This window comes from Pavona decussata, unplaced genomic scaffold (genome assembly GCF_977016875.1).
Source record: "Pavona decussata unplaced genomic scaffold, jaPavDecu1.1 SCAFFOLD_313, whole genome shotgun sequence".
Lineage (NCBI taxonomy): Eukaryota > Metazoa > Cnidaria > Anthozoa > Scleractinia > Agariciidae > Pavona > Pavona decussata.
In genome coordinates this window covers 257,866-272,196 of record NW_028145705.1, presented here as the reverse complement: position 1 = coordinate 272,196, position 14,331 = coordinate 257,866, and the positions used below count along the sequence as shown (strand labels likewise).

Sequence of the window (14,331 nt, the reverse complement as noted above, 5' to 3'; positions counted from 1 at the left end):
TCCCACAGAACTCGTTTATCCAAAACCTCCTTAAATTCCTCTAACCAAACATTATAATTTGCGCTAATTAGTTGACAGCAATCTGAATCATTCACTAAACTGGAGTTAAATTTCCAGAAAGAAGGTCCTCGCAGACTTTCATCCAAACTATTTATACCAAATGTTATTGCGGAATGATCTGATTTTATTGCCGTTATAATATCGACGGTATCAATGTCCACTTGCAGACAATCGCTGACCAGCCAGTAATCTAGACGTCTTTGGATAATTGGTGTTATTTGGCGCCATGTAAACCTTGTATCTGTAGGATTGCGAATGCGCCAAATATGCATTAAGTCGTGTTCTACACACATTTCTTCGACAAATTTAGCAGACTCTTTCCTCTTCTTGTTCCCTCCCCGCCCGTCTAAAACCTCGTCAAGAATTACGTTAAAATCGCCTCCAACAATGAGAGATGAATCACACTCTGCTGTCAAAGACTTAATTTCTTCTGAAATATTTTGAAAATATTGAATTTGCTCGTTGCACTTATTTGGAGCGTAAATATTCAGAAGACAATAACGCGAATCCTGTATAATTGCGTCCAACATAATGAAACGGCCTTCAGGGTCTGTCTTAATTGTTTGCAAATTAAAATCGAAATTGTTCTTTAGAAGCACCAATACTCCTTTGCTATGGCATGTTCCATGGGAAAAAAACAAATCCCCCCTCCACTGTTTCTTCCAAATATTTTCCACGTCACGAGTACTATAAGTTTGCTGCAAGAAACAAATATCCGCGCCAGATTTACTGAGCCAATTGAATATGGCTTTCCGCTTTTCAAAGGTACGAATCCCTCGAACATTTAAGGACAGTAATTTAAAATTCATATTGCTAGCCCCATGTGACTGAGAGAAAAAGACAATAGCACAATGGAAAAAGTTGAACAAAAAAATACAGTTTTGTTTAAAAAAAACTAATGAAGTAACAATGACAACTAAAAATTGAGAATGTAAATCAGATTTTGACGCATCCAAATAGCCATCAGCGAAAACAAGAGAAAAAAAACGCAAACAGAAACAAGTACATACGTAAAGAATTGCACAAGGAAACAAAATTTAAATTTAAATTTAAGAGCGCAACAAGGAAAAATATCCCGAGTGCTGCCCTTGAGAGTGGAATTCGTGTCGAATAAGAAAGCCTGACCAGTCTTGGCCGCTTAATCAGCAAGGCCGGCAAAGGCTCCAATGCACCTTATTATTGTTTGTTAGTACAGCACTTAGATTTAAACTTAAATTGTTTCCGTTTTTTTCTCTAGTGCTACACTATGCGTTGCGTACCTGACGACTATACTATTGTGGTAGGTTGAACGAAGTTGAATACACACACAACACAATGGGACGAAAGTGTGAATTGGCTCTTTACTTGCGGAACGTTTGATTTTAGCAACATCAAAACAAATCTTTATTTTGTCATAATTCAGTAAGATACATGAACAGAGAGATCAGAACTACAAGTAATGCCAACCGGCACCAAAGGTGTAGGTCAACTTAAAAACGAGCAACAACCAACCCATCACCAAAAATAAGTAAAAAGGCTGCAATTGTATATTATAGTTGCAGCAAAAATGAGGTGCCGAAGTTGAGCAATAAATGGCAGACTATAGCAGCTTTTGGTTTGCATACAGAACAACTGAGTGAGGTTTAGTACAACAAAATAATTTAGGTGTTTAGCTGACAAGCCAGAGTTGTAAAACATGACAAGACCAAAGGTTTATAAAGACCTATTTATTTATTTTTGTCAATCAATAAAATTTTCATCAGAAAATGAATAGAGCTAAAGAGTTTAAGCAATTGAAACATACCGGTAGCAAAACTAAGTAAAAATAACGATTGTACAAGGCATTCAAATCACTACAACACTTACAGGCAAGTTGTAATATGGGGATTGTATTGTTTTTTTTGCGTTGATTTTAGCACAAAGAGTGAAAATTCGAATCAACAAGTTTTTCGAAATTGATTTAACTATAAAAGTTAACGTTAAAAGAGAACGACGTTTCGACCGTCCAACGGTCATTTTCAAGTTCAAAATGAGAAGTAAAATATGTGCTTATATACAATTGTGAAAAAACTAATGAGATACTGACTTAAAAAGCTCTAAGATATTCACATCTAAACAATATAAAAAATAATAGCGTGAATGATAAATACAAAGGAACGCTAAAAACGATAAAAGGTATTTAAAAGTGAAATAATCAAACAAATAATTTCGCGCGGATCGAGTCGCATTGTTTGTTCAGTTTCGGCTTTAGGTCGCGAATAAACAACATCTCGAAGATCAAGCAGTCGAGTTTGCTCTGACACTTTCTCAGGATTTTGAAGTTGCTTTTAATGGTTTCTGGATCCTGTCCATGCTCGTCCTTTACATGATTGCCAATTGCTGATCGTTTGTGTTCCTCCACACGTTGATGTAAGTGTCGACTCGTGAAGCCAACATAGTCTGCATCGCACAGACCACATTTGAAATAATAAACAATGTTAAACCGGGCGTTTAAACTCTCTTCGAATTGGCATTACAAGTGTGTCATTCAGAAATGGGAAAAACTGCTGGATTTTGTAGCTTGAGGGCTAGTTTTAGTCCTTTGGGCATTCACTTCGGGAGCCACCGAAAACGTGTTGAATAAGTTCGGTTTCATTCGTTTGGAAAAAGGTGAGGTCTTTTTGATGAGGACCTAAAGCAACTTCAAAGGAATGGAACAATAGCGCAATTATGTATGGCGCGTTTTTAGTGTCAAAATTCAAACTATCAATTCAAACATTCGATCCTTCAATTCAAACATTCAATCTTTTAATTCAAACATTCGATCCTTCAATTCAAAACTGCAATTGTTCGGTTCAAACTTTCGATCCTTCAATACAAACATTCAATCCTTCAGTGCAAAAATGGAATGGGTCGATTCAAACATTCCATCATTCAATCCAAATATGGAATTGTTTGTTTCAAACATTCGATTCTTCAATCCAAACACCCTTTTCTTCAATCCAGAAATGCCATTCTTCAAGTTAAACATGCATTCCTTGTATTGCCTGGCCTATCATTTAGTTCAAGCATGCATTTCGTCGATTCAAACATGCCATTTCTCAATTCAAACATTTGATCATTCAATCCAAACGTGTATTTCTTCAATCAAATCCTGAAACTCAAACACTACACCAGAAATTCCGCTTTCAATTTCGATAGAAAATGCTGAAATCCTGCTGTTGAAACATTCTGCACTTTAATTTTAAGATATGAAATCCAGATTATAAATTCAAACATAGTCTCACAATGTAGTTGTGCAGTGGCTCGATTCAAACATTCACTTCGGCGATGCAAACATCCACTTCGGCGATTCAACCATTCACTTCGGCTATTGAAACATTCAGCTCAGCAGTCCAAACTTTCAGTTCCTCTCCAGTAGTCTGGAACCGAGGGGACTCTGTAAAACAAGGATACGGACGGGCGGATGCGGACGGCGGATTAAATTTATTGGTTAATTGTCACCTTCTAAGAAATGCTAGCTTTGGCTTTTTTTAAATTTTATTTAAATTTTTTTTTTAATTTGAATTAATTTTATATCTTATTGTCAGTCAAACAGCGAAAACGCTGTGGAATGTTTCTTCTCGTTTTTCAACCAAATCAGTCTGAGTTTGCAGTGGAACACCGTACATCAGTCAGTTTAACTTTCGGTCAGTTTAACTTGAAGAATGGCATTTCTGGATTGAAGAAAAGGGTGTTTGGATTGAAGAATCGAATGTTTGAAACAAACAATTCCATATTTGGATTGAATGATGGAATGTTTGAATCGACCCATTCCATTTTTGCACTGAAGGATTGAATGTTTGTATTGAAGGATCGAAAGTTTGAACCGAACAATTGCAGATTTAAATTGAAGGATCGAATGTTTGAATTAAAAGATTGAATGTTTGAATTGAAGGATCGAATGTTTGAATTGATAGTTTGAATTTTGACACTAAAAACGCGCCATAATTATGCGACCACGAGCGGCAGAGTTTATTATCGTATCCTTTTGTTCTTGATGTGTGAATAAACTCTGATAGAATGACTTGGGACTTTACATGCATTTAGTTTTTTTCCCAAAACTTTTCCAAGTTCGATATGTATTTATGAAAATAGAGCATTTTGAGAGCTTCAAAAAGAGATCTTGAACGAGGCTTTTTGGTCAATGTAGGCCGAAGTTCGATGTTTGTTTGTTGATCGGCAGTTCGAACTGCAAAGTTAATTTATGCAAAGCCGTCTTCTTCCGACGCGTTTGTGAATTCCCGAAGGTATCATTGCAGAGAGTCCTGAATGAAATTTAAGTTCATCCCGAAAACGTTGCTTTTTTATTTGTATTTTTTTAAAGAGAAGGTCGATTTGACTGCTGTAAAATGTGGTCTGAATGAGTTTCTGTGGTCGAGATTTCTCAATGACGCGCCATCTGACAGTTCCACAGCCGACTGCTCCTTCTCGTTTAGATTCTAAATTATTGAAGTTATTCCCTACAGAATAAAAAAGTTTTTTGATGAATTTCACTTTCTTCTTTAAAGAAATCAAATGAAGCCTGGATTTTTATATTACTGCAAACGCTGAGCATCCTGAGCTCTTGATATTAACAGCCGTGTTTACGTTTGATATTCAAGATCGTTCCGATAAGCGCGTGCTTGATCATAAGCATAAAATAAACTTTAAAAGTTTAGAGATTATCAAAGAAAAGTTGCAGTCCGACAGCGGACGGTCGAAACGTCGTTCTCTTTTAACGTTAACTTTTATAGTTAAATCAAGAATGAAAATGAAAATTAAAATCAGTTTCAATTAGAAAATGTAAATTAGTTTACCTAGGATCTAGCTTAAAGAGAGTGGCCATGACCTTCAGATGTTTGACAGTTCGAGAAACTGCTTCAAACCAGCCGCAGTGGTCATAATGCAAATTCTGCTCCTCACACACCCGTTTTACATGCTCTGTGGCTCGCCTAAAGTTGTTTCTTGGCATTCTGGGATACAAATGATGAACTAGGTGAAAGTTGAGTCCACCGTGGAACCAGTCGAACCACCATGGACAGGTAATGTCAATATTACTGGCGATCTGAGATTGGTACCAGTTCTGAGTGACAGTTACGTCTCGTTGGTAATGGAATTCTTTTGAGTAATGGCTGATCAGTAGCTGTATATGAAGGATTCCTTGTAGAAATGAGGCGATCAGATAAAAGATCAGCATTTCTCTAGTCGAAGGTAAATAAGAGAGAAGGTAACCCACCCAAGTCATGTGCAGCACGAACGCGATGAGTTGAGATGGACTTCTCTCGTCTTTCATGGAGCGAATGATGATCCCAAATCGGCCAAGTATTATACAGACCGGAAGGAATGAGATATGCTGCACTTTTATACATAATTGTTCGAGTTTTGATGTGAAGAATGGCCAGAGTTTTTCGTTCTGAGCCCAAATGAGTTCTCGTTGTTGAGGGTCATAGAAGTTTCTCTCCGGGCTGACGTAGTTGGTCATGGAATGATGTACAAAGTGATCGGACCGCCACCAATCTCCGCTAATACCAAAACACAGAGTGGCAAAAATTGTGCCGAGATTCCTGTCCCAGTGTCTATTGCGAGTGAATTGATTGTGCTCAAAGTCGTGCATAAAAAATCCGCTCTGTTGCCAAAAGGCAGCTAATGCTACAGCGCCCAGATATCTAAAAGGCATAAATTCGAACTGCGTTACTAAGGTTATACAGAGGATTAGGATGGCTATCAGCACCAGAAACTTCTTTGCGTACCAGCAGTAATCTGTTTTAAAGTAGCCTTCGCGATCGAAGTATTCCCTGAGTTCTGAGAAAGCCAGCTCTTTAGTGTTCCGCTTGGTCTCCATTTCTGCACAAGGTCGACGGTGTTTTAATACTGAGTGTTCATGGAATGCATGGAAGACTGCAGTTGCATCTCTGCCTACAAACTCTCTGATTATGTCGCCACCTGGGTGGTGGGGGATGAACTTTTCGACGTCATACCATTTCCCATCAATCCCTATCCAACTCTTTTTCTTAGCCTCTTCCCTGTCCGCACAATGTTGGTCCACAACCCCATTACAGGAGTAGCATGAGTTCTTATCCATAACTGTGGTTGTGATGCTTGAAGCTCAGCCTTACAGACAGTAGCAGGCCTTTTGACCCACAGTTCCAGCACCCCCACCAATCTGCTCACACGGCAGGTACATCTGCAACTATAAGCAAAGTCGCAATGTACAACGCTATTATGATCCCCGACGACTTATGATTGCACAAACAAAAAAGGTCACTCTTCATCAAATTTCCTATTGCTTGCACTCGCGGCTTTATATAGACTGACCAATCAATCTGTGGCTAGTCTGTCTTGTCTTTCTTTAGAACAGGGGCGGATATTCTGAGAAATTTGACGACGTACTGCCGAGTTTTGGTCATCTTTGAACAAATTTACTTCAATTGAAGAGAGTCAAGGAGTACGACGAGGGAATAATACGATATAATTCCTCATAACGAGCCAGAGGTTCTTAGCAACGAAAATAAGACCTCGGCACCCCTTGGAGATACCAGGCAATTTGCCTGGTTTCTCCACGGGACGTCAAACAACTCGGAGCATTCCAATGTAATAGAATCCGTTCTGGCTTTACTTGTGTTTCGCTTGCGGCGTTAATTTTAACGCGAAAGTGTTATAATCCTTGCACCTAAAAAATATTTTTTGCGAGCTTTTAATTAAATTTCTTTCGTTGATATGACGTGTCTGCAAACGGATCCCACGTTACATGTTTTGCTGCAGTCTGCTGGAAAGCGATGAAATTTAAACCGGGGCACCCAACAGTTTAGTAATGGAATCTTTTCGCAGAATTGAGATTAAAATGTAATGAAAAACGGAATCGTGACTTAATCGTTCGCCACACAGGAATAGAAGAAGGCAAATATGTCGTTAACACTGGGAACTGTGAACAACTTAGAGATCCTTGGAAAAACGGAAATTTTTTCAGCAAAGGAATATAATCGTTCCGATTAGTCGGCTCATTCATATGCGCACTGCAAATTGTCGGCCTGAGCATTTTTTTTTTCCTCAGATCTGTTCGATTTATAAATTCTGCTGCTCTTTGACAGATTTCATTTTTAGCAAGGTTTACAGTATACAAGCAGTTCCATTGCGATAAAGTTTTATAAACCGGGTCGATTTTCGTCCACTTATTCACTTTCTTATGTGATAAATCGTTATGCGTAAATCAACTCAGGCTAAATCGGCCAAACAAAATTCGGCCCAATAAATCGGTACGCGTGTGTTAACCTTGGGCTCACACAAGTACTAGAAAAGGCTACCAAAAGAAAATAAGCTAAAATATACGGTTGAAATAAGTTGCCTAGACGTTATACTCACTAAATTTTCTAATACCCCGTTCCTTAGAAGAAGTTTTGTTTTCTGTGGTAATCGTACAAAATGTTGAGCCTCGATGTCTTTCACGTCTTGTTTATCGTGTTAATGCACGTGGTGGACCCAGACATTGAATTCGCGCCTGTTTGTACTCCAATATTTATGCTTAAATAAAAATAAATTAAGATTTTTATCCCTAAATAAAAATAAAGGCACCACAGACCCATTGAGTCATACGCATGCCGTTTCACCATTTCAGCATTTTTTTTTTGAATTCTTGAATTTATTCTCTGACATAAGTGAAGTGATGTCCAGAAATAAACGCTAATGAGATGCATGAAATGTATGATAGACATCACAAGTTGTCCCCTACCGTAAATTCTTACTAAAACACAAATAATTCTGTCAAACATTTAACAATTATTCCACGGGCGCGCATTGGATATGAGATGATAGATAGTTGGCTATAGTCATCTCACATCTAACAAGCGCAAGAGGATAATTGCTTTATTAAAAACAATTAAGAAATTACTGATTTCAATGTCTAAGAATAACCAGCCGACAATTTATGGTCGTCATTTCTTGCATATATTATGGCCGCTAGGTCAATCAAATCACTCGAATTGCATTATACAATAATTCAGTTTTTAATTAGAAATAATATGAAAACTGACAAAAAGGTCTGTCTAATGTAAAGTACCCAAATTCGGGGTGAGGTGCATTTCTGGACATTTGTGATACTCAGGGACAAGCAAAAGAAATACATAAAAGTAAGTTTAAATCGTTTATTAATAGCTAGAGAAGGGGGACGGGATGGGGACATAAACTAAGACCACCAGTTAACCCGTTTAGAGACTAAATAATCCTTCAGCCATCGCTTGTGGAGTGGGTTTTATTGTTTAGGGTCTTAGCACTGGAGACCCCTACTTGAATTCAAAACGATGGTAACAGACAAGAACAGCCCGTTGTAAACAACGAGTACTCTCCATAAACGGCAAGCGTTTTCTCGGGTGTTACTCCCTTTACATGAATTTGCTTCTTATTCTGAGTGGCTCATCGTAATGCTGCGTCTGTTTTCGGCTTTGGTTTTCGTTTTACGACACTCAACTGCCAACCTCGACCCAAGGGGCTTCTCGGCCTTTCAATACGGGTGGGTTAGAGCGGCGGGAGAACTCATGTATACAGGCTTTAAAATCGAAGTGTTCGAACATCAGTTAAATCACAACCTCTTTAAGTTTGAAAAGCGGTTTCACATCGAAAAAAAAGGGAAAAGAAGAGGGTTGAAGGAGTTTTACATTTCAATTTCAAGAATCATTTGATTTTTTCTATCCGTGAAACTACCAATTTATAGTCCGTTTGCTTTGCAGGAAAAGAAATGAAATAAAGTGCGATCTTTGTCTGATGTAAGTTGCGGTTAATACGTTATAGGCCAAAATGGATATACGCTGTAAATGAAACAAACTTAAGCGCAAGCTGCCAGACCGAGTGTACATGTGTGTATGTAGCGACCATAAAAGCCATTTTTCGATATTTTTAACCGATTGCAGAAGGACGATTCGTACTATTCTTTATTGTAATTTCATTTTCTTTAGTGTTGAGTTAATTTTTCTTAGACTGGCTAAGATCGTCTGCGTCTGTACTGCGGTTAAAATGTATACTCAGGTGCCAGAAAATGCGTGCATGTGAACGTGATTTAGTGCGTATGAGCCGAAAGGATGCGGAAGAGTACTATTAATCTCATTAAATTTCCCTTGCATTTCTTTAATTATTATTATAAATTATTTTATTCACCTGCATCTACACAGCATCCATTTTCGCGAAAAATGTTTCGATTTACAGCTAACGCTATTTTCGACACCCTGTATTTTTACTGTCTATCCATGCCGATGTCCCTACGTCATATGACGTCTGTCGGGCTCCCTATTCAGGAACCAAAGCTAAAGTGTTGCAAACGAAGTGTGAGGGAAAATAGTGAGTGTTCGTATCTTGTTGTCGGTCTTTGTGTTTTATTTGCAATGTCATCGGCTAAAGAGAGCTTGTCTAACACAAAAAGTCGACAATTGCCTGCTGAGACGAAACTGGAGTCACGTGTTGCTTATCTAAGCCATCCGAGAACAATCGAGAGAAGACTTTGTCAAGTGGTGAACAAAAAAGGCGGCGAATTTGAACGTTTTCTAAGTTCACTTTAATATCGCGTTTCAGGCAATCGCATCTTTTTTCTTCGCGAAACGTCTTTGAAACGACCCTTCCGCCCTCTTTGGATGAGTATCTCTTTCTGTTCACCAAGTTCGAAGGAATCTATTTCTGGATAACGTTCTTGGATAATACGCCTCTGTGACTCGTAGGGATATAATCCAGTACGAATAAACTTTACCGTTTGAAATGAATATTCCCCTTACTGGTAGTAATGTAGATGTTATTTGTTGGAAATTTATATATCGGTTAGTCTTTTAAATAGCTTAACGTTCACTTTTAAAATATAGAAAGTCAACGATTGTGATATTCTCAGGTTCCCTGGTCCCCCCCTTGCTTACTTGATAGTGCAAGGGTATTATCCTGAGACTGAAGTCTAACCGCCGGTGTGATTTGTGGCGGACTCCCCGAGGGTTGGTTACCCCAGCTCGCCTTTTTTTCCCAGACAAATCACAACCTTAAGTCGACTTCAGTCTTTTCAGGGGGTATCATTGGGTGACCACCCCAACTCATTGTTGCCAGGATACTACACACTTCTTGACAAACGGTTTGTGAGACTGGGACGTCACACAATAAAGGAGACAATAACAGAGAGTTGCTTGATAGTTCAGTGACAGAGCATTTATGAAGCTGGAACTACACACGGTAATGACGACAACAGCCCTCATTCTCATTCATTGACCGGGCTTTAAATACTCCGTCACATCTATTCCATTGCACATATGCCACATTGACATTCAAATCTAAGCAGTAGGCAGGACGTTTGTCTAATAAACCTAGTTTAATGGCCTTAGCTCCCACGAGTCTCCTGTAGCTCAGTGGTAGAGCATCCGAACTAGTAATCGGAAAATCTAAGCCGGCTTCGATTCTTGATAGGAGAACAAGGAATTTCTATTTCCGACATTTCCTGTGACACTCCTGAATAATACATAATTCTCATGCAATACGTTGCTTCATAGTTTAAAGATAATGCTCAACACCTGTCTCAACATTTAAACTTCTTAGAAACACAGTTGAACTGCTGCCTTATTATTCAAAACAGAGACAAAATTTGACAAGACATAGACAATGCCAGAAAGTCCTATTTGGGTGAACCAGAAAGAATATACAACATTAATTTTATGGGAGACTTTCAAAGACATCTCAAAACACTGTAAATGTTGCAAACCCGGAAAGCACACATCAAGGCCATTGCATCTACTCGGCTGAACCAAATGGGGTATACAGTAATAGCCTAGATTTCCACAAGCCATAGAACAATAACAATAATTATTGATTCTGATCAAGTTCACTACCCTGCAACCAGTTTACATAGACCTTAGCTTGGTGAACTAGAAAAAGGTCACACTTACTTAATCTCTCATTCTCAACATCTGCAGGGTCAATTTAATCACGTTTCATATCCCAGAAGCACTCAGGCAAGCATAAATGCCAGGACTTCTACCTGGGTGAACCAGATGGGATATACAACCCTGGCCTAGATTATCATCTTTCTCAAAAACTCGTTAACATTGCATATCCCAGAAGCACTCAGGCACATATCAATGCCAGGACTTCTACCTGGGTGAACCAAAAAGGATATACAACAATTACCTACATTCACATGTGCGACTCGAAATAATAATTTTCATGTTGCATATCCCAGAAGCACTCAGGCACATATCAATGCCAGGACTTCTACCTGGGTGAACCAAAAAGGATATACAACAATTACCTACATTCACATGTGCGACCCGAAATAATAATTTTCATGTTGCATATCCCAGAAGCACTCAGGCACATATCAATGCCAGGACTTCTACCTGGGTGAACCAAAAAGGATATACAACAATTACCTACATTGACATGTGCGACTCGAAATAATAATTTTCATGTTGCATATCCCAGAAGCACTCAGGCACATATCAATGCCAGGACTTCTACCTGGGTGAACCAAAAAGGATATACAACAATTACCTACATTCACATGTGCGACTCGAAATAATAATTTTCATGTTGCATATCCCAGAAGCACTCAGGCACATATCAATGCCAGGACTTCTACCTGGGTGAACCAAAAAGGATATACAACAATTACCTACATTCACATGTGCGACCCGAAATAATAATTTTCATGTTGCATATCCCAGAAGCACTCAGGCACATATCAATGCCAGGACTTCTACCTGGGTGAACCAAAAAGGATATACAACAATTACCTACATTGACATGTGCGACTTGAAATAATAATTTTCATGTTGCATATCCCAGAAGCACTCAGGCACATATCAATGCCAGGACTTCTACCTGGGTGAACCAAAAAGGATATACAACAATTACCTACATTCACATGTGCGACCCGAAATAATAATTTTCATGTTGCATATCCCAGAAGCACTCAGGCACATATCAATGCCAGGACTTCTACCTGGGTGAACCAAAAAGGATATACAACAATTACCTACATTGACATGTGCGACTCGAAATAATAATTTTCATGTTGCATATCCCAGAAGCACTCAGGCACATATCAATGCCAGGACTTCTACCTGGGTGAACCAAAAAGGATATACAACAATTACCTACATTCACATGTGCGACTCGAAATAATAATTTTCATGTTGCATATCCCAGAAGCACTCAGGCACATATCAATGCCAGGACTTCTACCTGGGTGAACCAAAAAGGATATACAACAATTACCTACATTCACATGTGCGACCCGAAATAATAATTTTCATGTTGCATATCCCAGAAGCACTCAGGCACATATCAATGCCAGGACTTCTACCTGGGTGAACCAAAAAGGATATACAACAATTACCTACATTGACATGTGCGACTCGAAATAATAATTTTCATGTTGCATATCCCAGAAGCACTCAGGCACATATCAATGCCAGGACTTCTACCTGGGTGAACCAAAAAGGATATACAACAATTACCTACACTCACATGTGCGACTCGAAATAATAATTTTCATGTTGCATATCCCAGAAGCACTCAGGCACATATCAATGCCAGGACTTCTATCTGGGTGAACCAAAAGGATATACAACAATTACCTACATTGACATGTGCGACTCGAAATAATAATTTTCATGTTGCATATCCCAGAAGCACTCAGGCACATATCAATGCCAGGACTTCTATCTGGGTGAACCAAAAAGGATATACAACAATTACCTACATTGACATGTGCGACTTGAAATAATAATTTTCATGTTGCATATCCCAGAAGCGCTCAGGCACATATCAATGCCAGGACTTCTATCTGGGTGAACCAAAAAGGATATACAACAATTACCTACATTGACATGTGCGACTCGAAATAATAATTTTCATGTTGCATATCCCAGAAGCGCTCAGGCACATATCAATGCCAGGACTTCTATCTGGGTGAACCAAAAGGATATACAACAATTACCTACATTGACATGTGCGACTCGAAATAATAATTTTCATGTTGCATATCCCAGAAGCACTCAGGCACATATCAATGCCAGGACTTCTATCTGGGTGAACCAAAAGGATATACAACAATTACCTACATTCACATGTGCGACTCGAAATAATAATTTTCATGTTGCATATCCCAGAAGCGCTCAGGCACATATCAATGCCAGGACTTCTATCTGGGTGAACCAAAAGGATATACAACAATTACCTACATTGACATGTGCGACTCGAAATAATAATTTTCATGTTGCATATCCCAGAAGCACTCAGGCACATATCAATGCCAGGACTTCTATCTGGGTGAACCAAAAAGGATATACAACAATTACCTACATTCACATGTGCGACTCGAAATAATAATTTTCATGTTGCATATCCCAGAAGCACTCAGGCACATATCAATGCCAGGACTTCTACCTGGGTGAACCAAAAAGGATATACAACAATTACCTACATTGACATGTGCGACTCGAAATAATAATTTTCATGTTGCATATCCCAGAAGCACTCAGGCACATATCAATGCCAGGACTTCTACCTGGGTGAACCAAAAAGGATATACAACAATTACCTACATTGACATGTGCGACTCGAAATAATAATTTTCATGTTGCATATCCCAGAAGCACTCAGGCACATATCAATGCCAGGACTTCTATCTGGGTGAACTAAAAGGATATACAACAATTACCTACATTGACATGTGCGACTCGAAATAATAATTTTCATGTTGCATATCCCAGAAGCGCTCAGGCACATATCAATGCCAGGACTTCTATCTGGGTGAACCAAAAGGATATACAACAATTACCTACATTGACATGTGCGACTCGAAATAATAATTTTCATGTTGCATATCCCAGAAGCACTCAGGCACATATCAATGCCAGGACTTCTATCTGGGTGAACCAAAAAGGATATACAACAATTACCTACATTCACATGTGCGACTCGAAATAATAATTTTCATGTTGCATATCCCAGAAGCACTCAGGCACATATCAATGCCAGGACTTCTACCTGGGTGAACCAAAAAGGATATACAACAATTACCTACATTGACATGTGCGACTCGAAATAATAATTTTCATGTTGCATATCCCAGAAGCACTCAGGCACATATCAATGCCAGGACTTCTACCTGGGTGAACCAAAAAGGATATACAACAATTACCTACATTCACATGTGCGACTCGAAATAATAATTTTCATGTTGCATATCCCAGAAGCACTCAGGCACATATCAATGCCAGGACTTCTATCTGGGTGAACCAAAAAGGATATACAACAATTACCTACATTGACATG

At 38.8% G+C, this 14,331-nt stretch overlaps 1 protein-coding gene across 1 annotated transcript; it reads right to left on the bottom strand.

The window, feature by feature from the left end:
• Positions 1-4,852: 4,852 nt before the first annotated feature.
• On the bottom strand, positions 4,853-6,121 carry LOC146454141 (uncharacterized). Its single transcript, XM_085095809.1, has one exon. The coding sequence runs from the start codon at positions 6,119-6,121 to the stop codon at positions 4,853-4,855; it is 1,269 nt and encodes a 422-aa protein (XP_084951935.1).
• Between the last annotated feature and the right edge of the window lie 8,210 nt (positions 6,122-14,331).

What these genes read in the sequence shown, in the direction of transcription:
- LOC146454141 (XM_085095809.1), bottom strand. Translation starts at nt 6,121, where the DNA reads ATGGATAAGAACTCATGCTACTCCTGTAATGGGGTTGTGGACCAACAT.